This window comes from Ranitomeya variabilis, chromosome 2 (genome assembly GCF_051348905.1).
Source record: "Ranitomeya variabilis isolate aRanVar5 chromosome 2, aRanVar5.hap1, whole genome shotgun sequence".
Lineage (NCBI taxonomy): Eukaryota > Metazoa > Chordata > Amphibia > Anura > Dendrobatidae > Ranitomeya > Ranitomeya variabilis.
In genome coordinates this window covers 835889671-835915763 of record NC_135233.1, presented here as the reverse complement: position 1 = coordinate 835915763, position 26093 = coordinate 835889671, and the positions used below count along the sequence as shown (strand labels likewise).

Genomic DNA, 26093 nt, shown 5'->3' with positions numbered 1-26093 from the left:
AGATCTCGGGAGACGAGATCTGAATCTGAGCAGTGGCCATTTTCCCGGAGGCAGCTCAATAGGTGCGATGCGGTGGCCCGGCCGCTGGGGGCTGCGCATGCTCAGATTCAGATCTCAACGAGATCTGAATCTAAGCAGCGGCCATTTTCCCGGAGGCCAGCGCATTGTACCGATGGAGTTGCCGGCGGGGCTTCCAGGCTGAGATGCCGGAGGAGCCCCGACTGCATGAAGATACGCCGCCGCCGCCACCGCCCCACAGCACCAGAGGCCCCACACTGCAGAAGAGGAGCCGCCACAGCACAGCACAGCAGCCGCCGCCGCTCCCAGCACAGAGACCCCACGCTGCAGCGCTATGATAAGGTAATGGGGGATACTCACTTTTCTGTGAGACGCCCCCTCGTCGTCATCAGGATCACTCCCCCCCCCACCCACCATATACACCCGGCGTACAAGGCGATTCCCGGCGTACAAGACGACCCCCGACTTTTAAGAAGATTTTCAGGGGTTAAAAAGTCGTCTTGTACGCCGGAAAATACGGTACTCACCTTCCGAGGGGCCCCTTGTAGTTCTGTCGCCTGTGTTCGGTTCAGGCGGCAGCTTCCGGTCCGAGGTTGTGATGACGTCGCGGTCACATGAACGTGACGTCATGGCAGGTCCTTCTCGCGCAGGCGCGCAGGGCCTGTGATGACGTCGCGGTCACATGACCGTGACGTCATGGCAGGTCCTTGTCGCACACCAACCTTAGCACCTGCCGCTTGCATGGACCGGTCACCGGAGCGTCGGAAAGGCGGCGGAAGGTGAGTATATAATGATTTGTTATTTTTTTTATTATTATTTTTAACATTAGATGTTTTTACTATTGAGGCTGCATAGGCAACTTCAATAGTAAAAACTTGGTCATACAGGGTTAATAGCGGCGGTAACGCAGTGAGTTACCCGCGGCATAACGCGGTCCGTTACCGCTGGCATTAACCCTGTGTGAGCCGTGACTGCGGGGAGTATAGAGCGGGCACTGACTGCAGGGGAGTAGGGAGGGACTAATCGGACTGTGCCCGTCGCTGATTGGTCGCGGCAGCCATGACAGGCAGCTGGCGAGACCAATCAGCGAATGAATATCCGTGATGGAAGTTGCCGACAGAAAGACAGAAGTACCCCTTAGACAATTATATATATAGATGCCAGAAGTAGTCTAAGGTAGATTAGAACACCTCTACATAGAAAAAAGGTTACCATAAAACAAAATAATAGTCGGATCAAAATATCACATCATAATATGTTCATTTCATGCTATCACCGTGTTCTTTCTTTAGTAGCGTGTAGGGTATCCTTTAGCATCGATAACAGCTTTGCATCTCCTTGGCATTGATTCAACAAGACTTCTCATGTTCTCTGTGGTTATAACATGGTACCAGGAACTGATAACAGCTACAATCAACACACTCTGGAAGACAGTCTTCCTTTGGCCTTCTCTGAACATAATGCACTCCGTCACTACCACAAATTGATATTCTCGTTTCATCGCTCCAGATTACTTTCTTCCAATCTCCAGTTGTCCAGCTAAGATGTTCTTTGGCCCCGGAAATTCTCTTAATTCTTTGTTTAAGTTTTAGGAATGGCTTTTTGCTTGGTGTTCATGCTTTCAGACCGGCATCAAGTAATGGGTGATGTACTGTTCTATCAGACACCGAAACTCCTCCATCATGTAAGAAGTGGTTGAGTTCCTTGGCTGATGCTCTTCTGTTTTGCAAGGCTAACCTAACAATAAGGCCGGCGTCACACTAGCGAGTTTTACGGACGTATGAGAGGTGCAGAAAATACGGATTACATACGATACAATGATTCTCTATGGCCCAGCTCCTATCTGCCGTATTTTACGGATCCGTAATATACGGCTTTCTACGGCCGTACAAAATCGCAGCATGCTGCGTTTGTCACCGTATTGCGCAAAAAAAATCGCCAATGAAAGTCTATGGGGGCGAGAAAAATACGGATTACACATGGACCAGCAGTGTGACTTGCGAGAAATACGCAGCGGTGTTCTAAGGCCTTGTTCACACCATCCTTTTTTCGCTGCGGATTTTTCAGGTCCTGATTTGTGAAAACCGCAGTGCAAAACCTGCGGTGGTTTTCACTGCGGTTTTCTATCCTTTTTCTACTGCGGATTCCACTGCAGGTTTCCAGCTGCATTTTCCTATTGGTGGAAAACAGCAGCGGAATCCGCAGAAAGAATTGACATGGTACTTCTTTTTTTCCGCAGAAAATCAGCGCGGATTTTCCAGCGGGAAAAAAGGAACGTGGGAACAGCGGTTTTTTTTTTCCATAGGGTAACATTGTACTGTACCCTGCATGGAAAAAGGATGCGGATCCGCAGCTGCAAATCCGCTGCGGATCCGCAGCGAAAACCGCATCGTGTGAACATAGCCTATAAATTCCCACGTTCGAGTTCATATGAGGACATCCAGCAGGGGGCGCATCACCGCAACTCAAGGTAACTACAGGACATTCCCCTGCATTACATAACATTTTACAGACTGGAGCAACTGCATTAGCACAGCTCCTGGCTGTAAAATGATTTAACCCCTTCAGATGGATTTACATCGTGGGACTGACAGAACGACAGAAGTTATGGGATATTGTTGATTTTTTATTTTACCTTTTTTACAGGGCGAGGGTCTTCAGGTGGATTACCAGTATAATAAATTATTACAACACCCTGTGTCTTTATTTCATTAAAATACTTTTAAATAATGTGTGTGTTTTATTAACCATTTCTTACTATTGGATTAACCCCTTCACCCCCAAGGGTGGTTTGCACGTTAATGACCGGGCCAATTTTTACAATTCTGACCACTGTCCCTTTATGAGGTTATAACTCTGGAACGCTTCAACGGATCTTGGCGATTCAGACATTGTTTTCTCGTGACATATTGTATTTCATGATAGTGGTAAAATTTCTTCGATATAACTTGCGTTTATTTGTGAAAAAAACGAATATTTGGCGAAAATTTTGAAAATTTCGCAATTTTCCAACTTTGAATTTTTATGCCCTTAAATCACAGACATATGTCACGCAAAATACTTAATAAGTAACATTTCCCACATGTCTACTTTACATCAGCACAATTTTGGAACCAAAATTTTTTTTTGTGACGGAGTTATAAGGGTTAAAAGTTGACCAGCAATTTCTCATTTTTACAACACCATTTTTTCTCTATCCCCATGATGGCACCACGGAGAGAGGGGTCCGCCCCCAGGGACAGGAAACCTACAGGTGAAAAAGGGCGTACCTCTCTCCCACATCAGTTGGTTTCCTGTCCCTGACGGGGAACCTACAGCACGTACCTGAAGGATTCTTCGTGGAGTTCCAGGGGCTGATGCAGTCGACTTTCTAACAGGGGGCGCCCTGTTACGGCTGGATCAAGCGGTTTTTTCCTCTCTTTTTTCTCCCTTTCCTGAAGCACCACCACAGGGGTCGGCGGGCCTCATGGGTGAGTGGAGGAAGGCAGTGAAAGGATCCAGTCTGCCTTCCATGAAAAAAAAAAAAAAAAAAGAGAGGGGGGTAAGGAGCAGGTGACGGCGGTCACCGGAGGACTCTTAATGATAATATGGAGGTAGCGGCGGCTATCTTTCCATAAAAGGCCAAGTAAGACGGGCCAGAGGACACCGGCGTAATTACCGGTAAATCGGTGTGGGCGTCGGTAATGGAGCGCTGGTGCGCTCACCGGCGCCATCATCGCGAAAACGCAGCGCTACTGCGCGCGCGCCGGCGTCCCAGTACATTCATTCCCTCATGTGAAGCTGGCAGAGAACCGGAAGTTGGGCGGGCGCATGCGCAAACAGTCACTTCCGGTTTCGCCGGCACTAATGCATAAAAGCAACGCCAGCACAGGGAAAATGGTGGCAAATTCAAACTCCAAGTGCACCTTACAGTGCGGAGGCCACCATGAGCGAAAGCGAGCAGCAGGTTATGCAGGAAGCCGTCCAGCGATCTCCTGAGCAGGCACAAGTGCAGCGGCGTCTGCACCCACAGCAGCAGCGCAAAGGAAACTCGTCCTCTGTACAGCGCAGCAGCAGCGGACGATCAGAGTCTCAACGCAGTCGGGGGTCTGCAAAAACCACACGGCCGGCGACGATTCCAGCGGATACAGTCACCAGGCCTGAGACGGTATCTCTGATCCACAGGGGGTGAGTGATCTACGTGAAAGTGCTGACTTTAATGTAGGGCTCTTTCTGTTCTAGGGGAGGAAAAGTACAGCCAAAACTAAGCACAGAGAATGTGCCATATGTTCAGACGAGCTGCCTTCCTCCTGGGAGAAGAGACTATGCAGCGTCTGTATAAAAAAGACGATTCAGGAGGAAACCCCATCATTTGCATCCGAATTAAAGTCACTAATAAAAAGCCAGGTGGAAAGTGCCATTAAAGGCATTAAAGCCACAAAGAAAAAACATAAGAAAACACCTGAGTCCCCCGTATCCAGTGCGGACGAGTCAGAGAGTGAACTATCTGACTCGAATAATTCGTCAGATTCTGACACCTCTTCAGTATCCTCTGAGGGGGGGCGCAGTTGCTTCCCTATCGAGGAAACAGACGCTTTAGTGAAAGCGGTCAGAGCAACAATGGGTCTAGTGGAGGAGCGACCTAAAAAAACAGCGCAGGACATAATGTTCAGCGGTCTGGAACAAAAAAGAAAAAGAGCATTTCCAGTAAATGAGAAAATTCACTCTCTAATTAAAAGAGAGTGGAAAAAACCAGACAAAAAAGCTCTCCTCACCCCCAAAAGAAAATACCCGTTTGATGACCCAGCCTGCTCATCCTGGAGTAAGGCACCAAAATTAGATGTGGCCATAGCAAAGGCCTCAAAAAAGTTTGCCCTACCTTTTGAGGACATGGGTACCTTAAAAGATCCGATGGACAAAAAAGCCGAGGTTTTTCTAAAAAACTCTTGGGAAGCGGCAGGAGGCGGACTTAAACCAGCGGTCGCGGCCACCTGCACAGCTCGCGCGCTAATGGTGTGGCTTGAGCACTTGGATTCCCAATTAAAAGGAAAAGTCTCTAGAGACACGATTCAAAAATCAGTGTCCGTAATGAAAGGTGCAGCAGCCTTTTTGGCGGATGCATCTGTAGACTCAGCCAGACTAGCAGCCAGGGCTGCCGCCTTTTCGAACGCCGCAAGACGTGCCCTGTGGCTAAAATGTTGGCCAGGGGACCTTCAGACAAAGACAAAACTATGTTCAATACCCTGTGAGGGGGAATTCTTGTTCGGCACAACGCTAGATGACATCCTCGAGAAAGCCGAGGACAAGAAAAAGTCTTTCCCTGGTTTCCCCAACCAATCATACAGACGTTCCTTTCGGAATAAAAAATTTATGCGGAGAAAACCTCCGAAAGGGAACAAAGAAACATGGGAGGAAAAAAGAAATAAAACCAGAGGGTTCCTATTCAACAAACCCACTCCCGACAACAAGAAAACTCAATGAAGGTGTCCCCCAGGTTGGCGGGAGACTAACAGAGTTCCTCCCAGCCTGGGAAAAAATTTCAAGCAGCCCCTGGATACTAGGCATAGTACGAGAAGGGCTCAAGCTAAAGTTCCGCATTCCCCCCAACAACCTCTTCATGGTGACACCACAGAGACAGTCTCAAGAACAGTCGGCTCTTCAGGAAGAGATTCTAGGCCTAGTCCAGAAGGAAGTCCTACAGGAAGTCCCTCACCAGGAAAGAGGCATGGGCTTCTACTCTCCCCTCTTCCTCCGAAAGAAGCCAGATGGATCATACAGGACAATAATAAATCTCAAAAAGTTAAACAGTTTTCTCGAGATCCCACACTTCAAAATGGAGACAATAAAATCTTGCGTAAAAATACTCTTTCCCAGGTGTTTCATGACTGTTCTAGACCTACGAGATGCATACTATCATGTACCGATCCACAAGGATCATCAAAAGTACCTCCGGCTGGCAGTGAATATCCAGGGGGAGGTGAAACATTATCAGTTTCGGGCCCTCCCTTTTGGGTTAGCTATCGCACCCCGGGTATTCACGAAACTAATGTCGGAAGTGATGGCTCATATACGAGAGCAGAATATCCTGATAGTCCCATACCTGGACGACCTCCTTGTGGCAGGGACATCATTCCATCACTGCAAACAGCAGTTGGATTTGGTTATGACTTCTCTGTCAAGCCTAGGTTGGCTGTTGAACCTTACCAAATCCAAAGTAGTCCCATCACAGGTACAGGAGTACTTGGGGATAGTCCTCGACTCGACCACACAAACGTGTTATCTTCCTCAGGGGAAGATTCAAAAGATGACACAGGCAGCGGTACAGTTGTCATCATCCCCAGTCACCACACTCAGGAAAGCCATGTCCCTGCTGGGCTCCATGACATCCTGTATCCCGGCAGTGCAGTGGGCACAATGCCATTCCCGAGACTTACAATGGGAGACTTTAAGTTCAAGCCTGTGTCTGGGAGGAAATTTAGACGGGCGGTTAAGCATATCACCAACTACGATACACTCCCTACAGTGGTGGGCAGATCCGATAAATCTTACCAAGGGGGTCCCCTGGTCACTACCAACAGAGAAAATCCTAACGACCGATGCAAGCCCCTGGGGGTGGGGTGCTCATATAGACGGTCAGGTGACACAAGGGAACTGGAACAAAAATCAGGAGCTAACCTCATCAAATATGAAAGAACTGCTAGCGGTAAAACTCGCCCTAATACACTTCCAAAACATCATCCGCTCCCACCACGTAAAAGTCTTTTCGGACAATCAGGTAGTGGTAGCATACCTAAACCACCAAGGGGGCACCAGGTCACAAACACTGATGGAAGAAACCCGGTCTATCTTCTACATTGCAGAACACAATCTGAAGTCCCTAACAGCCCTTTACATAAAGGGTTCAGAAAACCAGACCGCAGACTTCCTCAGCAGAACACGCTTGAGACAGGGGGAGTGGGAGCTGAAACAGTCGGTATTCAACCAAATAGTGAAACGTTGGGGAGAGCCAGAAATAGACCTATTTGCGGACTTTCAGAATCGGAAAGTGAGGAAGTTCTGCTCAATCGACCCCCGGGGAGGGCCAGTAGCTCTGGACGCTCTCACAGTCCCCTGGAACTATCGCCTCTCCTACGCGTTCCCTCCAATATCCCTCATTCCCCTAGTCTTGAGGAAAATTCGGGAGGAGGGAGCAACAGTGATAATCATAGCTCCATTCTGGCCTCGCAGGATATGGTTTTCTTGGCTGAGAAAGATGTCCTTAGACAGTCCGTGGGTTCTACCAGACACGCAAAATCTGTTATCCCAGGGCCCAGTGTGTCACCCCAATGTGAAAAGCCTACATATGACAGCCTGGCTTTTGAAAGGAAGCTATTAAGCAGCAAAGGGTTTTCATCCAACCTGGTGTCCACATTACTACAGAGTAGGAAACCCGTAACCACCAAAATATACGGCAAAGTGTGGAAAAAATTCATGTCTGTATCAGGGGTTGACCCAGGGGGGGAAATCCCAATAGATAAGATTCTCGAATTCCTGCAAAAGGGTTTGGAAAAAGGGCTAGCTACGAGTACTCTAAAAGTTCAGGTAGCAGCCTTGGGAGCACTATATAATTATGATCTAGCCAGAAACCGATGGATCGTGAGATTCATCAAAGCCTCGGGTAGATTAAAACCGGTTCCTTTGCATAATGCCCCTCCATGGGATCTAAACCTTGTTCTAAATGCACTAACCAAATCTCCTTTTGAGCCCTTGGCAGACGCACCCCTAAAGATTCTATCTTTAAAAACAACACTCTTAGTGGCCCTAACCTCAGCCCGTCGCGTTAGTGACATACAAGCATTGTCCGCGGGCCCTCCCTTCACTCAAATTCTTGAGGACAGAGTCATTCTAAAAACGGACCCGGCTTACCTCCCAAAAGTCGCGTCTCAATTTCACAGGACACAAGAGGTCTCCCTGCCCTCATTCTGTCCCAACCCCAAGAATGAGGGAGAAAAAACACTACATACCCTTGATGTTAGGAGGTGCCTACTCCAATACTTGTCAGCCACTAGAGAGTGCAGGAAGGATAGGGCTCTGTTTGTCTGCTTCCAGGGTCCACGGAAGGGACAGAAAGCGTCAAAAGCTACGCTAGCGAGGTGGATAAGAGATGCCATCGCCCTATCCTACTCTTCCAGCGGGACGGCCATCCCGGAGAATATAAAAGCGCACTCGACCAGAGCAGTGGCATCATCCTGGGCGGAAAGAGCGGGCGCTTCAATACAACAGATATGTAGAGCGGCCACTTGGTCTTCCCAGTCTACATTTTTCAGACACTACCGCTTAGACTTGACCTCCTCTGATCTCACCTTTGGTCGAAGGGTTCTAGAGGCAGTGGTCCCTCCCTAAAAAATTACAATCTATGTAAATCTCTCCGTGGTGCCATCATGGGGATAGAGAAAATCGTAGTTACTTACCGATAACGGTATTTCTCTGATCCCATGATGGCACCCGTATATTCCCTCCCTTTTCACACACAGGTGTGCACACTATAATGTATAGTTAGTTACCTTTAGTCACGGTGCCTCTGTTAAGTAAAAAATTGTTAAGTTTAATTTGTGTAAATATCAAATTGCAGCTGAAGTTCTGTATAAGGCTCTGTTAACCAACTGATGTGGGAGAGAGGTACGCCCTTTTTCACCTGTAGGTTTCCTGTCCCTGGGGGCGGACCCCTCTCTCCGTGGTGCCATCATGGGATCAGAGAAATACCGTTATCGGTAAGTAACTACGATTTTTTTAGGGACCACATCTCATTTGAAGTAATTTTGAGGGGTCTATATGATAGAAAATACCCAAGTGTGACACCATTCTAAAAACTGCACCCCTCAAGGTACTCAAAACCACTTTCAAAAAGTTTATTAACCCTTCAGGTGTTTCACAGGAATTTTTGGAATGTTTAAATAAAAATGAACATTTAACTTTTTTTCACACAAAATTTATTTCAGCTCCAATTTGTTTTATTTTACCAAGGGTAACAGGAGAAAATAGACCCCAAAATTTGTTGTACAATTTGTCCTGAGTACGCTGATACCCCATATGTGGGGGTAAACCACTGTTTGGGCGCATGGCAGAGCTCGGAAGGAAAGGAGCGCCATTTGACTTTTCAATGCAAAATTGACTGGAATTGAGATGGGACGCCATGTTGCATTTGGAGAGCCCCTGATGTGCCTAAACATTGAAACCCCCCACAAGTGACACCATTTTGGAAAGTAGACCCCCTAAGGAATTTATCTAGATGTGTGGTGAGCACTTTGACCCAACAAGTGCTTCACAGAAGTTTATAATGCAGAGCCGTAAGAATAAAAAATCATGTTTTTTCCATATTTTTTTCACAAAAATGATCTTTTCGACCCAATTTTTTATTTTCCCAAGGGTAAGAGAAGAAATTGGACCCGAAAAATTGTTGTGCAATTTGTCCTGAGTACGCTGATACCCCATATGTGGGTGTAAACCATTGTTTGGGCGCAGGGCAGAGCTCGGAAGGGAAGGAGCGTCATTTGACTTTTCAATGCAAAATTGACTGGAATTGAGATGGGACGCCATGTTGCGTTTGGAGAGCCCCTGATGTGCCTAAACATTGAAACCCTGTACAAGTGACACCATTTTGGAAAGTAGACCCCTTAAGGAACTTATCTAGAATGTGTGTTGAGCACTTTGACCCAACAAGTGCTTCACAGAAGTTCATAATGCAGAGCCGTAAAAATAAAAAATCATATTTTTTCACAAAAATGATCTTTTCGCCCCCATTTTTTTTATTTCCCCAAGGGTAAGAGAAGAAATTAGACCACAAAAGTTGTTGTGCAATTTGTCCTGAGTACGACGATACCCCATATGTGGGGGTAAACCACTGTTTGGGCGCATAGCAGAGCTCGGAAGGGAAGGAGCGCTATTTTACTTTTCAATGCAAAATTGACTGGAATTAAGATGGGATGCCATGTTGCGTTTGGAGAGCCCCTGATGTGCCTAAACATTAAAAAACCCCACAAGTGACACCATTTTGGAAAGTAGACCCCCTAAGGAACTTATCTAGATGTGTTTTGAGAGCTTTGAACCCCCAAATGTTTCACTACAGTTTATAACGCAGAGCCGTGAAAATAAAAATTCTTTTTTTTTTTCACAAAAATGATTTTTAGCCCTCAGTTTTGTATTTTCACAAGGGTATCAGGATAAATTGGACCCCAAAAGTTGTTGTCCAATTTGTCCTGAGTACGCTGATACCCCATATGTGGGGGGGAACCACTGTTTGGGCGCATGACAGAGCTCGGAAGGGAAGGAGCGCCATTTGGAATGCAGACTTAAATGGATTGGTCTGCAGGCGTCACGTTGCATTTGCAGAGCCCCTGATGTACCCAAACAGTACAAACCCCCAACAAGTGACCCCATATTGGAAACTAGACCCCCCAAGGAACTTACCTAGATGTGTTGTGAGAACTTTGAACCCCCAAGTGTTTCACTACAGTTTACAACGCAGAGCCGTGAAAATAAAAAATCTTTTTTTTCCCACAAAACTTATTTTTTGGCCCCCAGTTTTGTATTTTCCCATGGGTAGCAGGAGAACTTGGACCCCAAAAGATGATGTCCAATTTGTCCTGAGTACGCTGATACCCCATATGTTGGGGTAAACCCCTGTTTGGGCACACCGGAGAGCTCTGAAGGGAAGGAGCACTGTTTTCCTTTTTCAACGCAGAATTGGCTGGAATTCAGATCGGATGCCATGTCCCGTTTGGAGAGCCCCTGATGTGCCTAAACAGTGGAAACCCCCCAATTATAACTGAAACCCTAATCCAAACACACCCCTTACCCTAATCCCAACAGTAACCCTAACCACTCCTCTAACCCAGACACACCCAACCCTATTCCCAACCGTAAATGTAATCCAAACCCTAACCCTATCTTTAGCCCCAACCCTAACTGTAGCCCTAACCCTAACCCTAACCCTAGCCCCAACCCTAGCCCCAACCCTAACCCTAGCCCTAACCCTTGCCCTAACCCTAGCCCTAACCCTAGCTCTAACCCTAGCCCTAACTCTAGTCCTAACTCTAGTCCTAACTCTAGCCCTAACCCTAACCCTAATGGGAAAATGGAAATAAATACATTTTTTAATTTTTTAATTTTTCCCTAACTAAGGGGGTGATGAAGGGGGTTTTGATTTACTTTTATAGCGGGTTTTTTAGCGGATTTTTATGATTGGCAGCCGTCACACACTGAAAGGCGCTTTTCATTGCAAAAAATATTTTTTGCGTTACCACATTTTGAGAGCTGTAATTTTTCCATATTTGAGTCCACAGAGTCATGTGAGATCTTGTTTTTTGCGGGACGAGTTGACGTTTTTATTGGTAACATTTTCGGACACGTGACATTTTTTGATCGCTTTTTATTTCGATTTTTGTGAGGCAGAGTGATCAAAAACCAGCTATTCATGAATTTCTTTTGGGGGAGGCATTTATACCGTTCCGCGTTTGGTAAAATTGATAAAGCAGTTTTATTCGTCGGGTTAGTACGATTACAGCGATATCTCATTTATATCATTTTTTTTATGTTTTGCCGCTTTTATACGATAAAAACTATTTTATAGAAAAAATAATTATTTTGGTATCGCTTTATTCTCAGGACTATAACTTTTTTATTTTTTTGCTGATGATGCTGTATTGCGGCTCGTTTTTTGCGGGACAAGATGACGTTTTCAGCGGTACCATGGTTATTTATATCAGTCTTTTTGATCGCGTGTTATTCCACTTTTTGTTCGGCGGTATGATAATAAAGCGGCGATACTAAATATGTGTACTTTTATTGTTTTTTTTATTTTATTTAGCAAAAGAAATGTATTTATGGGAATAATATACCGTATATATATTTTTTCTTTATTTAGGATATTTTTTTTATTTATTTTTTTACACATGTGGGGAATTTTTTTTTTACTTTTTTACTTTGTCCCAGGGGGGGACATCACAGATCATTGATCTGGCAGTGTGCACAGCACTCTGCCATATCTGCGATCTGCTGTGCAGGGCTGCAGGCTTACCAAGTGTCTGCTCTGAGCAGACACTCGGTAAGCCACCTCCCTCCCTGCAGGACCCGGATGCCGCGGCCATCTTGGATCCGGGACCTGCGGCGAGGAGGGAGGTAGGAGACCCTCGGAGCAACGTGATCACATCGAGTTGCTCCGGGGGTCTCAGGGAAGCCCGCAGGGAGCCCCCTCCCTGCGCGATGGTTCCCTATACCGCCGGTACACCGCGATCATGTTTGATCGCGGTGTGCCGGGGGTTAATGTGCCGGGGGCGGTCCGTGACCGCTCCTGGCACATAGTGCCGGATGTCAGCTGCGATATGCAGCTGACACCCGGCCGCGATCGGCCGCGCTCCCCCCGTGAGCGCGGCCGATCGCGTATGACGTACTATCTTGTCGGTGGTCATACGGGCCCACCCCACCTCGACGGGATAGTACGTCAGATGTCAGGAAGGGGTTAATAATGGATAGGTGTCAGAATTTACGCCTCTCCATTATTAATCTGGCTTAATGTCACCTTACAATAGCAAGGTGACATTAACCCTTCATTACCCCATATCCCACCACTACACGGGAGTGGGAAGAGAGTGGCCAAGTGCCAGATTAGGCGCATCTTCCAGATGTGCCTTTTCTGAGGTGGCTGGGGGCAGATGTTTTTAGCCAGGGGGGGGCCAATAACCATGGACCCTCTCTAGGCTATTAATATCTGCCCTCACTGCCCTCAGTCACTGGCTTTACCACTCTGGTGGAGAAAATTGCGCGGGAGCCCACGCCAATTTTTTTCCGCGATTTAACCCTTTATTTTACAAGCTACAGCGCCCAAATTTTGCACATACACACTACTAACAGTAGTGTGGAATATGCAAAAAAAAAAGGGATATGAGATGGTTTACTGTATGTAATCATGTCTTATATCCTGTCGGGTTTGTGAAGGAGAAAGAAAAAGCCGGCAATTGAATTACCGGCTTTTCACATATATAACGCTGAATTAAATATAAGTACAGTATATATATATATATATATATATATATATCTCAATGACATATATATATATATATATATATATACTGTATCTCAATGACATATATATATATATATACTGTATACAGTATATGTTTTAACGAACATTTGAGCACATAAATCCATTAATGTCGGTTTTGCAAGCCTGCGAGAAGATATCGCAGTACGGATGCCATACGGATTACATACGGAGGATGCCATGCGCAAAATACGCTGCCACACCCTGCCTACGGATGACATACGGATCACTATTTTGGGAACATTTCTGCGTATTACAGCCGTAAAAAACGGACCGTATTTTCATACGCTGAGTGTGACGCCGGCCTTATTCTGTCTTTTTCTGGTGTTGTTGCCTTTTTCCTTCATCTTCTACTCTTAGTTTTGATGCTGCAACTATCAGCAAAACGTGATGAGAACAGGAGAAAGTGAAAGAGAAAAAAAAAGTACAAATTTTATTAAAGTCTAATTACATCTATAAAAACAGAAGTGAATCGGACAAGCACCAGAAAAAATGGAGTCACGTGCAACAAATATAACAGTGCCATAATGTGCATATACCGTATTCTTAAAACAAGGCAATTTTGTAAAGTGCAAATGAGGCAGGTGTAGCCTGATGTAATATACACAGAAATAAAGTTATAGTCCAAGGGGAACCAATCCCTGAATCACAGTAAAAAATGTACAAAAACACACAAGCACAGCTTACAACAATATGAACACGGACCCCAAGTCAAATGTGATGCACCCCGACGTACGTTTCGCGTCCACGCGCTTTCTCAGCAAAACGTGAACACAGCTTTCTGCCAGAAATTCGCATGCGTTTTTTTTCTGAGCTTTTTTTTACTCGTTTTTTGTGCGTTTTTTTTGCAGATTTTTTGCGTTTTTTTTCTGACACTCCAATTTAATGGGAAATCCGCAAAAAATCCACAAAAATAATGAACATGTTGCTTCTTTTTCCGGAATGCGTTTTTTTTGCCGAAAAAAATGCAACATGTGCACAAAAAATGCGGAATGCATCCTAAATGATAGGATGCATAATGTATGCGGTTTTTCTGCGGTATTATAGCGTTTTTATCGAGGAAATCCGCAAAAAAACCCGCAAAAATTCCTGAAGAAATCCTGACGTGTGCGCATAAAATCCGCAAAAAAACCCGCACAAAAACGCGTAAAAAACACACACAAAAAAAACCGCATGCGGATTTCTGGCAGAAATGTCCGGATTTTGTCAGGAAAATTTCTGCAAGAAATCCTGACGTGTGCACATACCCTAAAGCTGAAGTCTTAAAGGTAAAGGTAAAGGTAAAGTTTTTTACTTTTATTCTACTTCCACATATGTAGCAAATATTTTATATGTACCTGCCTGAAATCGGCTGGGCAAGGAGTTCGGCAAGCTGGAAAGCCCCCAAGGCAAATGTTAGGATTTGTTTAATCTTTGTGGTATTGTGCTTGGGGTAGTGTGGTGCCACCTGCAGGTCATTTTTCCTTACTGTAGTTTTATGAAAATTAATATTTAAAATGTATTTTATGATAACATCGTGGATGTGTGGTTTGTTTGGCTATTTTCTTGCTGAAGAGGGCAAGTTTACTTTTCAAATGGTGTATCATTTGTGTGTGTGGGTGCTGTATGAACGGAGATACAAAGTAATCACCGAAAAAGAGTGTTTTGAAATAATATAGAAGGATTTGTAAAGAAATTAATGCCTGTAGGACCTATACTGAAAGAATCAAGTGACGACTGTAGTTTTAAAACACTATTTTTAATTTCATGCGGACATAAAGAAAAGTTAACATATACTGTAATTCAAATTTTTTTAATTTTACTCACAGAGAACGAAGTCCAGTATTTTTTGTCAAAATTATAAAAACTACCAACAAAATATCAAAAACAAGTCTCCCGCTTTCTTTAGTTACAGATTGCGTGCCTGAGATCTAAAATATAATTACATAATCAAACAAGTAAGATCGCCGAAAGTTCCAGAAGCCTCGAAAATTATTAAAGGGAACCTGTCACCTGAATTTGGCGGGACCAGTTTTGGGTCATATGGGCGGGGTTTTCGGGTGTTTGATTCACCCTTTCCTTACCCGCTGGCTGCATGCTGGCCGCAATATTGGATTGAAGTTCATTCTCTGTCCTCCGGAGTACACGCCTGCGCAAGGCAATATTGCCTTGCGCTGGCGTGTACTCCGGAGGACAGAGAATGAACTTCAATCCAATATTGCGGCCAGCATGCAGCCAGCGGGTAAGGAAAGGGTGAATCAAACACCCGAAAACCCCACCCATATGACCCAAAACTGGTCCCGCCAAATTCAGGTGACAGGTTCCCTTTAAAAACTTCAAGTACCGTATATACTCGAGTATAAGCCGAGATTTTTAGCCCAATCTTTTAGGCTGAAAGTGCCCCTCTTGGCTTATACTCGAGTCATTGTTCCAGGGGGTCGGCGGGGGAGGCGGGGCGGCAGCTCTCAAATCATACTCACCTGCTCCCGGGGCGTCTCTGCATGTCCCTGCTTCTCCGGCGCCCGCTGCTCTTCTTGTGTTCAGTGGTCACGTTGTACCACTCATTAAAGTAATGAATATGGATGCGACTCCACTCCCATAGGGGTGGAGCGCACATTCATTACTTTAATGAGCGGTATCAGTGACCGCTGAACACAAGAACAAGCTGCTGGCATCAGAGACCATTGCATTGGAGAAGCTGCCAGGGACCGTGCCGGAGGGGGAGTATAACGGGGAGGGTGAGTATTGCATTATTCACCTGTCCCCGTTCCACCTCCGTGCGCCGCTGTGTCTTCCGCTTCCTCTGGCTGTGGTGTTTAGGTCAGAGGGCGCGATGACGTGTTTAGTATTAGCGCCGCCCTCTACTTTGAACAGTCACTGCAGAGAGACGGAAGACAGAGCAGCGCTCAGCAGTGGAATGGGAACAGGTGAATATCGCAAGTGACAGTGTCCCCGCCTGGTCAGGACAAGAGGTGAGTGTCATTTTTTTTTTTTTTAATCGCAGCAGTAGCATATGGGGCAAATGTTTCTATGGAGCATCTTATGGGGCCATAATCATCCTTTATGCAGCATTACATGGGGTATATTTTTGTATGAAGCATCTTATGGGGCCCATCATGAACTTTATGGAGCATTATATGGGGCTCCTGATTCAATATGGATATTCAAAAACACTTAACCTACTGATGTCTCAATTAATTTTACTTTTATTGGTATCTATTTTTATCTTTGAAATTTACCGGTAGCTGCTGCATTTCCCACCCTAGGATTATACTCGAGTCACTAAGTTTTCCCAGTTTTTTGTGGCAAAATTAGGGGTCTCTGCTTATACCCGGGTCGGCTTATATTTGAGCATATACAGTATATACACAATATGAGCAGAAGGCCATGTTTGAATAATAAAACCACAATATTTATTGTGAAACGTTATTTTAAAAGACATATTGCCAAAGTGCCAAGGGGCCCCTTGAGAAAGGAGTCCAAAACGCGCGTCGGGGCGGACGCGCTGCTGCGGGTATCAGTGGCATACCCACCATGGTCGGGCAAAGGTAATTACTAAACACTTGCTGACGAATATGTGGCTCCATAGTTGAGCGGTATACCAGCTGTGGTGAGGTATGGTGGTGCCTGGGGTGGAGGCTATAATATATAATATATAGTAAGCAACTATTTAAGGATTTGTAGCCCTGTCTAATTATAGTATTGAATATAGTGCCTCCCTAGATGTATGATTTAGTGCAAATTGCAAACGTGAACATTATTTACTACTAGTTGCTTCCCAGGGTAGTTCAAAAATACCTTATAAAAATTTTGTAAAAAACTGTTTCAGCCTAGTATTAACCGTGGTTGTGCGTGATTATGGGTGATTGTGATTAATGGGTAGTTTTGTCTCTCTTTATGTACACTTTGGCAATATGTCTTTTAAAATAATGTTTCTCAATAAATATTGTGGTTTTATTATTCAAACATGGCCTTCTGATTATCTTTTCTTCTGTTGTCTATGTAGTAGTTGGTGATAGGCTTTATAAGTCCTATTGTAGATAGCATGGTATATATATAAAAAATATATTAATGATACTTTAAATTTCTGTGATTACCATGTTGATTTGTCATATTTATTTGTAAGTATATACACAATGTTGGCCACTAGTGTATATTTTCTGGAACAATTTCAAGGATGCCAACACTTTTGGCCATGATTGTATCTAAAAGGGACACTTTTTTTTTTTTTACATTGAGCAAGACTACAAGGCTTCTGTAAGTAGATATGCGATATTTAAATCCTCTATAAGTCTAGGAATTATATAATGTAATATGTTAATAAAAGAATTGGATGAATCAAGCTTTTAAAACAAAGTATAATGGAAGGTAGTAAACAAACATGATTTCACTTGATGGAATTCTATGCATGTAAGTATATGACGTGTCCAGTTTGTGAGCCAAACGCAGGGCTGGCGTTGGGCAGGGGGTCAGACTGAGCACTTGTCTAGGATCCCCTGCTGTGAACGCACTCATCTATTGTTTTCTGGGGTCAGACCTGTGCTTCTCACTCTGCCTCTTGACCTGCTGAGTGCCGCACTGACCTGTGTTAATAGTAGCTCCATGGCAGAGGTTGGGAGTGCACTGTTCACCTCAGCAGATCTCAAGACTGCACGAGAGATGTGCGCTCCTGACAACTGCCTGCGCTGGAGCTACAGATGACACCGGACAGCCGGCAGTCAGCAGGACAAGAGGCAGAACGATAAGCACAACCAGTTATTTGTGACTCTATTGCTCTGGCAGAGGTCAAGAGAGCAGCACTGCTCACCTCTGCTCTGCCTCGGCTCCTGTATGGGACCCCTAAACCCATATTCACTTGTGCTCTGTCTTGACAGCTGCTGTTCAGTGTTTGGACATAACACACAGTATGTACCTATAATTTTCACACATGGCTAAAACTTTGCACAGTTGATTACTATGATTAGCAATATTTTGCTACTCCATGCTAAGAAACCGCTAATATATTTTTAGAAGAATTATCTATACTTTTAAATATAGAAACAAAAATGTTCTCCATCTTTTCATTTTTAACAGTCCATGAAAATCAGACCGCACTTGGATGACATTCAAGGGCTGTCCAATTTGTTTTGTTTTGTTTTTTTTCTTCACTGGCTCACTGACTTGCATTTTCGATTTTGACCCAACCCTGAGATCAATATTAAAAAGTCACTGCAATTTTCATGTGAATGGAAATGATCCATTATCATAGGCATGAGTGCTGTCTGTGAATAACAGGGATAGCAATCGTATGTGAAAATCAGACGTCAGAATGAACCCTTAGGGTATGACACCACGGTACGGATGGGCGGCGGGATCGCCGCAGCGGCGAAGCCGCTCGGCGCTAAGCCCCGCCCCCTTAATGGGACGCGATCATGCCGGATGTGTTAACTCTTCACATCCGGGATGATCGCTCTGTCCCATAGGGCCCTGTGATATGCCTTGCGGGGACGCTGCGTCCCCGCAAGGTGTACGGGCATGCTGCAATCTGAAAAGACGCGCAGCATGTCCGTAGTCGCAGGGCCGCCGCGTGCGGGTTTCCACGCATAGTGGAGACGGGATTTCATCAAATCCCCTCCACTATGCTGGAACATCTGGACGCTGCTTGTTTGACGCTGCAGCGCTGCGCAGCATCAAACAAGCAGCGTTTCCTGAACGTGGAAACATACCCTTAGGCCGGGATCACACTACAGCGAGATACGGCCGAGTCTCGCAGGTTAAAAGCAAGCTCTGGCACCGGCACTCCAGAGCGGAGCGTGCGGCTGCATAGCAATACATGGAGCCGCACGCTCCGCTCTGGAGTGCCGGTGGCAGAGCTTGTTTTTAACCTGCGAGACTCGGCCGTATCTCGCTGTAGTGTGACTCCAGCCTTAGCCAGCAACACAGGACTGGTCACTGGTGAGATTTATTGAGCACCTCACCACCAGTCACACACAATGAAACACACAAGGCAGCTTCCTAACCCCTAATGTAATAAAAGTAAAATAAAAATAGCAAAAAACTTAGTGATAACAATACCTGCTGTCGCCTAAATATCTGGATGTCTGCGTTGTGCGTTTTACCCCAGAGGTGATTATGTCAGTGTTCCCCAGACACAGGACCACTGGGGCCGTGATTGGCTACAGCGGCAGGTTATTTGCACTGTTCATTATCATATATTTTTCTGAAGATGTTCTGTTCCAGTTACCTGATCACTGCTATTACTGGACGCAATAATTCTGTTGCTATGACATTATCACTTTTGAAACCATACCCAAAAAACTGCAGAAATGCTGTTTTTTTTTTTTTTTTTTTTCCATTTCCTTCTTTAAAACAAATGCTAAAAGTTTTTCAACCCATATGTAATCCAAAATGCCACCATTAAATTACAACTTATTCTGGGAAAAACCTCTCTGGAATGGCTATATCAACTGGTTGAAACACAGTGATAGAAACATGAAAACAATTACTGTGTCCTTAAGGCCCAAAATACCTGTGCTTTTAAAGGTCTAAAACACATGCAGTATGCGAAAGTTAGAGCGGTAGTTCAGTGAAATCCTCAGGATGGGCAATAAGCTATGGGCAATGGTCAGTGAGTATCCAAGTTCTGCAACGCACACCACTCATCACAATGGGGAATGTCTAACCACTGATCCATTCATCCTTTCTAAGGCTGACAGAAAAAGACGAGCTTTTTAGCAAATGAATGCTCCATATGCGCACTGCATATTCTAATAAGGATGAAAATGTAGGTCATAATGATCAGACCCCATGCTGATCAGTAACCGATCACCTCCTTTAAGTGAATCTTTTGACATAAACTTCAAGTACTTGTCCGGCATAATTCATTGTTGCATCGGGAGGTGACCTGAGCTGATGACGTCACATCTACACATGCCTGATGGGACGCCTGATTACCAGGTATCAGTCACGTGTCTTATTAGACAGGCTTTGGGTTATTGTGGACATACTGTTACCGGTAGTGTCATTATTTTACTGCAGAATTTGGTGTCCCACTTTTTTTTTTGTCCAGTGCCACCCTTTGTCTAAAATCGTCCTTGACAAAACATATGAGGCATGTGTCCTATCAAGAGTTTGTGTCAACCAATTTGTATTACCCATTCCAGGTTAAATCATACTTAAAGGGGATATCTAGGAATTTGCAAAAATAAAAATTGTATCTAAGCACTAACAGGCAGGTAGTTGCAACTTACCTGACTGTTGTGCACGGCGCCGTTCTTCACCGGCAGAGTGGTCATACATGCTCTTACCGGGGATTTAGCTGCCTGTGTTGATGCAACAGGGCGTGACTTACAAGGTCATTTTGATTTACAGCTGGCTCTCCCAGCTAGATAGCGGGAATTCGGCTGTCAATCAGAATGACCTTGGAAGTACCACCGCATCGACAGAGCGAACTGGAAAGAAGCCTCCACACTGTAGACATGACATCAGCAGAGGCTTCTGAATCCCATGCAGGGGCTGTCTGTGACCACTCTGTATCGGGGAAGAACAGCGCCGCACACAACAATTACTCAGATACATTTATTTATTTTTATTTTTTTTTGTAAAGTCCCGGATATCCCCTTTAAAGGCTGTGTTCCAGCTGTAAATCACAATCTTAGTCTCACAAAATGATATGATTACCTTTTTAATACACACACTGACGAGCAAAAGGATAACCATGTTTTGGACGTTTGACTTTCAGGCTCCACATCTCACAATCCACTATTGCTTTGAACATGGGACTACCATGATTGTATAGACAATCATCTTGGCTGTCTCATACATAAATTTGACTTGCAACTATTTAGCATATGATTAGTTATGCAGATTCTTCTCATGTCACTGCATTGTTACTGTTTTGCTCCTGCTGGTGGAAAAATCTTTTTGTTACTGTATACTACAAAATACAACCTGTCCTCACATTCCCTAATAGCTCAGTGTGTTATTAGATAACTTTTGGTCCCTGTGATCAGTTTCATAACTTGAAGTCCATGGGACCCTATGCAAATTCTCTAACACAGCTCCCATATGTTACTTTTTGTCATGAGCGAGTATGCTCATTGCTCGGGTGGTCTCCGAGTATTTGTTAGTGCTCGGAGATTTAGTTTTTGTCGACACATCTGCATGATTTACGGCTGCTAGCCAGCCTGAATACATGTGGGGGTGGCCTGGTTGTTAGGGAATCCCCACATGTATTCAAGCTGTCTAGCTTCCTCAAATCATGCAGCTGAGGCAACGAAAAATTAAATCTACGAGCAGTTACAAATACTCGGAGACCACCCGAGCAACGAGTATACTTGCTCATCACTAGTTACTTTTTTAATAGTATTGGTGTTTCTACAGGTCTGGCAAATTTGAGAGACCACCACATCAAAACCCTGTCATGGGCTGCCCAATCTCCAGACCTGAGCCCCATTGAAAACCTCTGTAATGTAATCAAGAGGATGATGGATAGTCACAAGCCATCAAACAAAGAAGAACTGGTTGCATTTTTGCGCCAGGAGCAGTGTGAAAGACTGGTGGAAAGCATGCCAAGACGCATGAAAGCCCTGATTAAAAATCATGGTTACTCCAGAAAATAGCAACCAAAAAAGACAAAGTGTATGCAGACAAAATTGGGATCACCACACTGAATCCAAGTTCAAACAAATAACATCTTTATTTAGGAAAACATCACACAAAGACATAAAAACATGCTTAAAAACACCTTCTAAAAAATGTGACCTGGGGTAACGGGTCCATACAAGTAGTAAATGAATGTTATAACATAACACATAGCCTTAAACAACCAATATATAGATCATAAAAACCATAGTGACCAGCATGTGGGCGTTATATGGTGCTATATAATACCACAAACCAAATGGTACACCCTCAATGTTCTGTGCCCCACAGCAAGAAATAAAAAAAAACAGGGTGGCACATAATGCACCTAAAGGCATACTGAACACAGCATGGATAACCAAACCCTAAAGTTCAGGTCCCCTGTATGCTCTATCAACTCACCCTGCCTAGCACCCGGGTGGTAAAAGGGCTCCTAGCAGCGCTGGTTATGTAGATTTATGACAGGCTATGCACTAGTATGCAGGTGGTGATCCCCCCAGTGCTTATTTGATATGCAGATGGTGCCCGCTCACCAAGTGTTGTGTTGACTGATACTCCAGAAAATATTGATTTCTGAACTCTTCTTGAGTAAAAACATTAGTATTGTTGTTTCTACATGATTATGAACTTGTTTTCTTCGCATTATTTGAGGTCTGAAAGCACTATTTTTTTTTTTTTTTTTGTAATTTTAACCACTTATGCTTTTCTGTAAAAAAAAAAAAAAAAAAAAAATTACAAAATTTATTGCTTGGAATTTCAGAGACATGTTGTCAGTAGTTTATAGAATAAATGAAAAATTTACATTTTACTCAAAAATATACCGATAAAGAGTAAAATCACACAAACTGACAATTTTGCAGTGGTCTATTAATTTTTGCCAGAGCTGTATATGGCCTACAGAGTCCCGGTGCAACTTCTACCCCTGCACCTATTGTAGCTACATCCCTGCCTGTGAGACATACCATCAGCAGGACTGATATAACACTGTCCCTACTTCACTGTACTCGTTACTAGTGTCTTACTCTGCTCCAAAAAAAAAATACACAGGGATACCACACTGAAAACAGTGACCCTTTACAGAGGTTAGGCCTCTTTCACACTTCCGTCTTTTTCCTCCCGTCGAAATCCGTTGATTTTTTAAAATTTTTTTTTTAAAGAACAGGATCCTGTAAATTTTTGCGCAGGATCCTATTTTTTCCCATAGACTTGCATTAGCGACGGATTGTGATGGATGGCCATCCGTTTCATCCGTCGTGCACTGGATTCATCGGAAAATAGCGGTCCGTCGGGCGGAGAAAACGTTCAGAGGAACTTTTTTTTGCATGTCTGAAAATCGCTCAGCGACAGGTCCTGCGCTGTCCGTTGTTGGCTTTAATGGAAGCCTATGTGCGCAGGATCCGTCGCTGACCGTCAAACACAGGAATCCAGTGACGTACCCAGTTTTTTTCATTCTGAGCATGCCTGAAAGGATTTTTGGCTCCGGGAAAATCTCTCTCTCTCTCTCCCCCGAATTCGACGGTTCCATCAGTTTACTGGATGCGTTACATCCGTTTGCCAATCTTTTTACAGCATCCGTCAATATGTCGCGCCGACGCATTATGACAGCCGTCTCAAGATGGAAGTGTGAAAGAAACCTTAGCCCATACCATTGTCTAAGTCTAGAGTGCTTTCCCTTTTTGATTCCCAATTGGTATATTAGTCTTAGCTACAGTGCCTGTAATTGGAGAGTTTCTTTGATTCCTAGATTAAAGCTGACTTCAGATATGAGAGTGGTTTTCTCTGGACCCCTGTCTCCTCTAATTTCACTATAATTATGTTTGCTCATTAGCTAAATGGGAATGTAATTTCTGGTGCATTGATAGGATGGATGCATTAACATTCAACCTGGCCAACAAATTTGATGAGTGTATAGTCCGTTTCAGTTGACAAGAGTTGATGCCACTTAATTATTTTAATTGGTGTACATGAAGTGGGGTGAAAATGATCACTAACGTATTCAACTTTTAACCTTCACTAAAGAGAAATTCTATTTTGCTCATGATTTTTTTTTAAACAGTATTTTAATGGAATTCGGGCCCAATTTATAAATACTGGCATGTTAGGTTAGGCTATGGGTTGAACTAGATGGACTTAAAGTCTTCCTTCAACCTTAATAACTATGTTACTATATTGTATACGTAGTATATGTATGTTTCTGGCAGCTGAGCAGCACGCGAAGAGGTGGGGGACTCATGCCGTCAGTCGCACTCAATCTGACTGTCCGATCACAGCATGATCACCCAGGAAGTGCCGACATGTCAGCACCTCCTGCACGATCACAGCAGGAGCGCAGTGCTGCTCCTTGCCAAGCTTCTGCTTTGAGAGCCTAAATGCTGCAATTGAGAGCAACATTTTGGAGGCTGGGGGAGAGGGCTACCTGTCCCTTCAGATCGGCACCAACGCAACGTCATCGCACAGGCACGATCATTGCCATGGTGACTCAGGGCGTCATTACGACACTTGGGTCACCATGCTACAGAAAGCATCTTAGACCATGCTCACAGATAGTCTGACAGGGCACACCTGTGAAGTGAAAACCATTTCCGGTGACTACCTCTTGAAGCTCATCAAGAGAATGCCAAGGGTGCGCAAAGCAGTCATCAAAGCAAAAGGTGGCTACTTTGAAGAACCTAGAATATAAGACATAATTTCAGTTGTTTCACACTTTTTTGTTAAGTATATAATTCCACATGTGTTAATTCATAGTTTTGATGCCTTCAGTGTGAATGATCAATTTTCATAGTCATGAAAATACAAAAGAATCTTTAAATGAGAAGGTGTGTCCAAACTTTTGCTCTGTACTGTGTGTGTGTATATATATAGTAGTAGAAATTCACCGCACACTCTTGTTTGTCAATTTGCAGGCATGCTGTACACACTTTATTCCAAAAAAGATTGTCTCAAACAGATAAATAGACCATAAGCAGTGTAGAGATAAAATTTCGATATGACAACCCAACGTTTCGACCCTCCAGGGTCTTAGTCATGGGGTTACTAGTGAAAATAAAAAGACAAAGTATAAGACACTGAATACTATACATATTATATACATTATATACAAAGGAATATAAGGTAACAAGATTATCATGATAGCATAGACAATTATAGTCTCCAACCTAGAGAGGGGCATTAAACAAAGATAGGGCAGCCAGTAGTAGTAGCAGTAACGTACCAAAACATGACATTATACAATGTAATAACAATCCATGACTCTGAGTGGCATAAAAAATGACAAGCTTGTATTACCTTGGTTGTAGGTGCCAGAGTAGAAGGTGAAGAATATGGTGAGGGACCCTTATACTTAGAGTACCAGAAACTGTAATGGATAATAGAGATGTTAAAGGAAGAGTAGAGATACCAGAGCAAGTCAGTCCTAAAATGTGAGTGGCTATCTATGTGCTCTGTCAATATTGACTGTCAGTTGTATAGTAATGCCATAAGGGAAGATGTTGTGTAGCTAGATGGCATGGCAGTAAGTCCTTCATGCAATAGATAGCTTAATATGGGGTGGCTGTGATGGAGGCCCAGGGACACATAAATTGGTAGTAGTAATAAGGTTTATTACAGCAACACTATAATAGATGGTGCGGCAAATAGGAGCTAGCTCGTGTACCTGCTGCCAATGGTGCGGGGAGCTATGAGTCGGGATCTATAAGGACGCCATGAGGGAGTATTGTAGCAGTGACACAAATGACTCACATGACTGTGGAGTAGCGCATCGGCATCCTGCTGGCCAGGGATGCCGTGGTAAGATATAATGATGTGACAGCATTTACCTGCTTCTAACGTGGTATCCAGGATGGTAGAGCGGCGCGTCCGCGTCCTGCTCAGTGTGCAGCTGTTTGGTGTATGTCTGGAGCGTGCCCCGGCATTTTAAATGCTGCGCCCAATATCGCCGGACCGGAAGTGCGTCACCGGGACCGGAAGTGACGTGCCGCTATTGAAAATGGTATACTGCGCATGTTTGTTTAAGAAACCATAGCGACGGATGTAATGGGGCAAAGAAAGAGGCAGTAAAAGTTGACCGTGAGGTGAAAGAACTTTCACACCAGCAGCGCCTTGGCTTCTTCCCTACACACACCAACCTCACATCAGCAAAAAAACAGGCACTTTTGTCCCTTAAGGAGAATAAGTCCATAATAATAAAACCTGCTGACAAGGGCGGCGCGATCGTAATCATGGACCGTACCATGTACTCCAGTGAGGTCCAGCGCCAACTTTCCGACTCAAACAACTATAGAGTCATCCCGAGAGACCCCACATTTGACATTGACAGAAAAATCAGAAACCTTATCAGGACCTACTTAGACAACCACACTATTGATCAGAACACTGCCAAATTCCTCTCTAACCCCAACCCTGTGATTCCGGTGTTTTA

At 44.3% G+C, this 26093-nt stretch overlaps 2 protein-coding genes across 5 annotated transcripts in view; both read left to right on the top strand.

Moving 5' to 3' along the window:
* The window catches only part of DLGAP2 (DLG associated protein 2), a 1328681-nt gene that overhangs the window by 23324 nt on the left and 1279264 nt on the right, over positions 1-26093 (top strand). The window lies entirely within an intron of this gene.
* Positions 3944-13485, top strand: LOC143803963 (uncharacterized). Its single transcript, XM_077281713.1, has 3 exons — positions 3944-4165; positions 4240-5320; positions 13436-13485. The coding sequence occupies exons 1-3, from the start codon at positions 3944-3946 to the stop codon at positions 13483-13485; spliced, it is 1353 nt and encodes a 450-aa protein (XP_077137828.1).

Bases quoted from the DNA above. Each gene is read 5' to 3' on its own strand.
- LOC143803963 (XM_077281713.1), top strand. From the start codon at position 3,944: ATGAGCGAAAGCGAGCAGCAGGTTATGCAGGAAGCCGTCCAGCGATCT. The intron at 4,166-4,239 runs GTATCTCTGATC...TTTCTGTTCTAG, and splicing joins CAGTCACCAGGCCTGAGACG to GGGAGGAAAAGTACAGCCAA. The intron at 5,321-13,435 runs GTTTCCCCAACC...TTCTACTCTTAG, and splicing joins CAAGAAAAAGTCTTTCCCTG to TTTTGATGCTGCAACTATCA.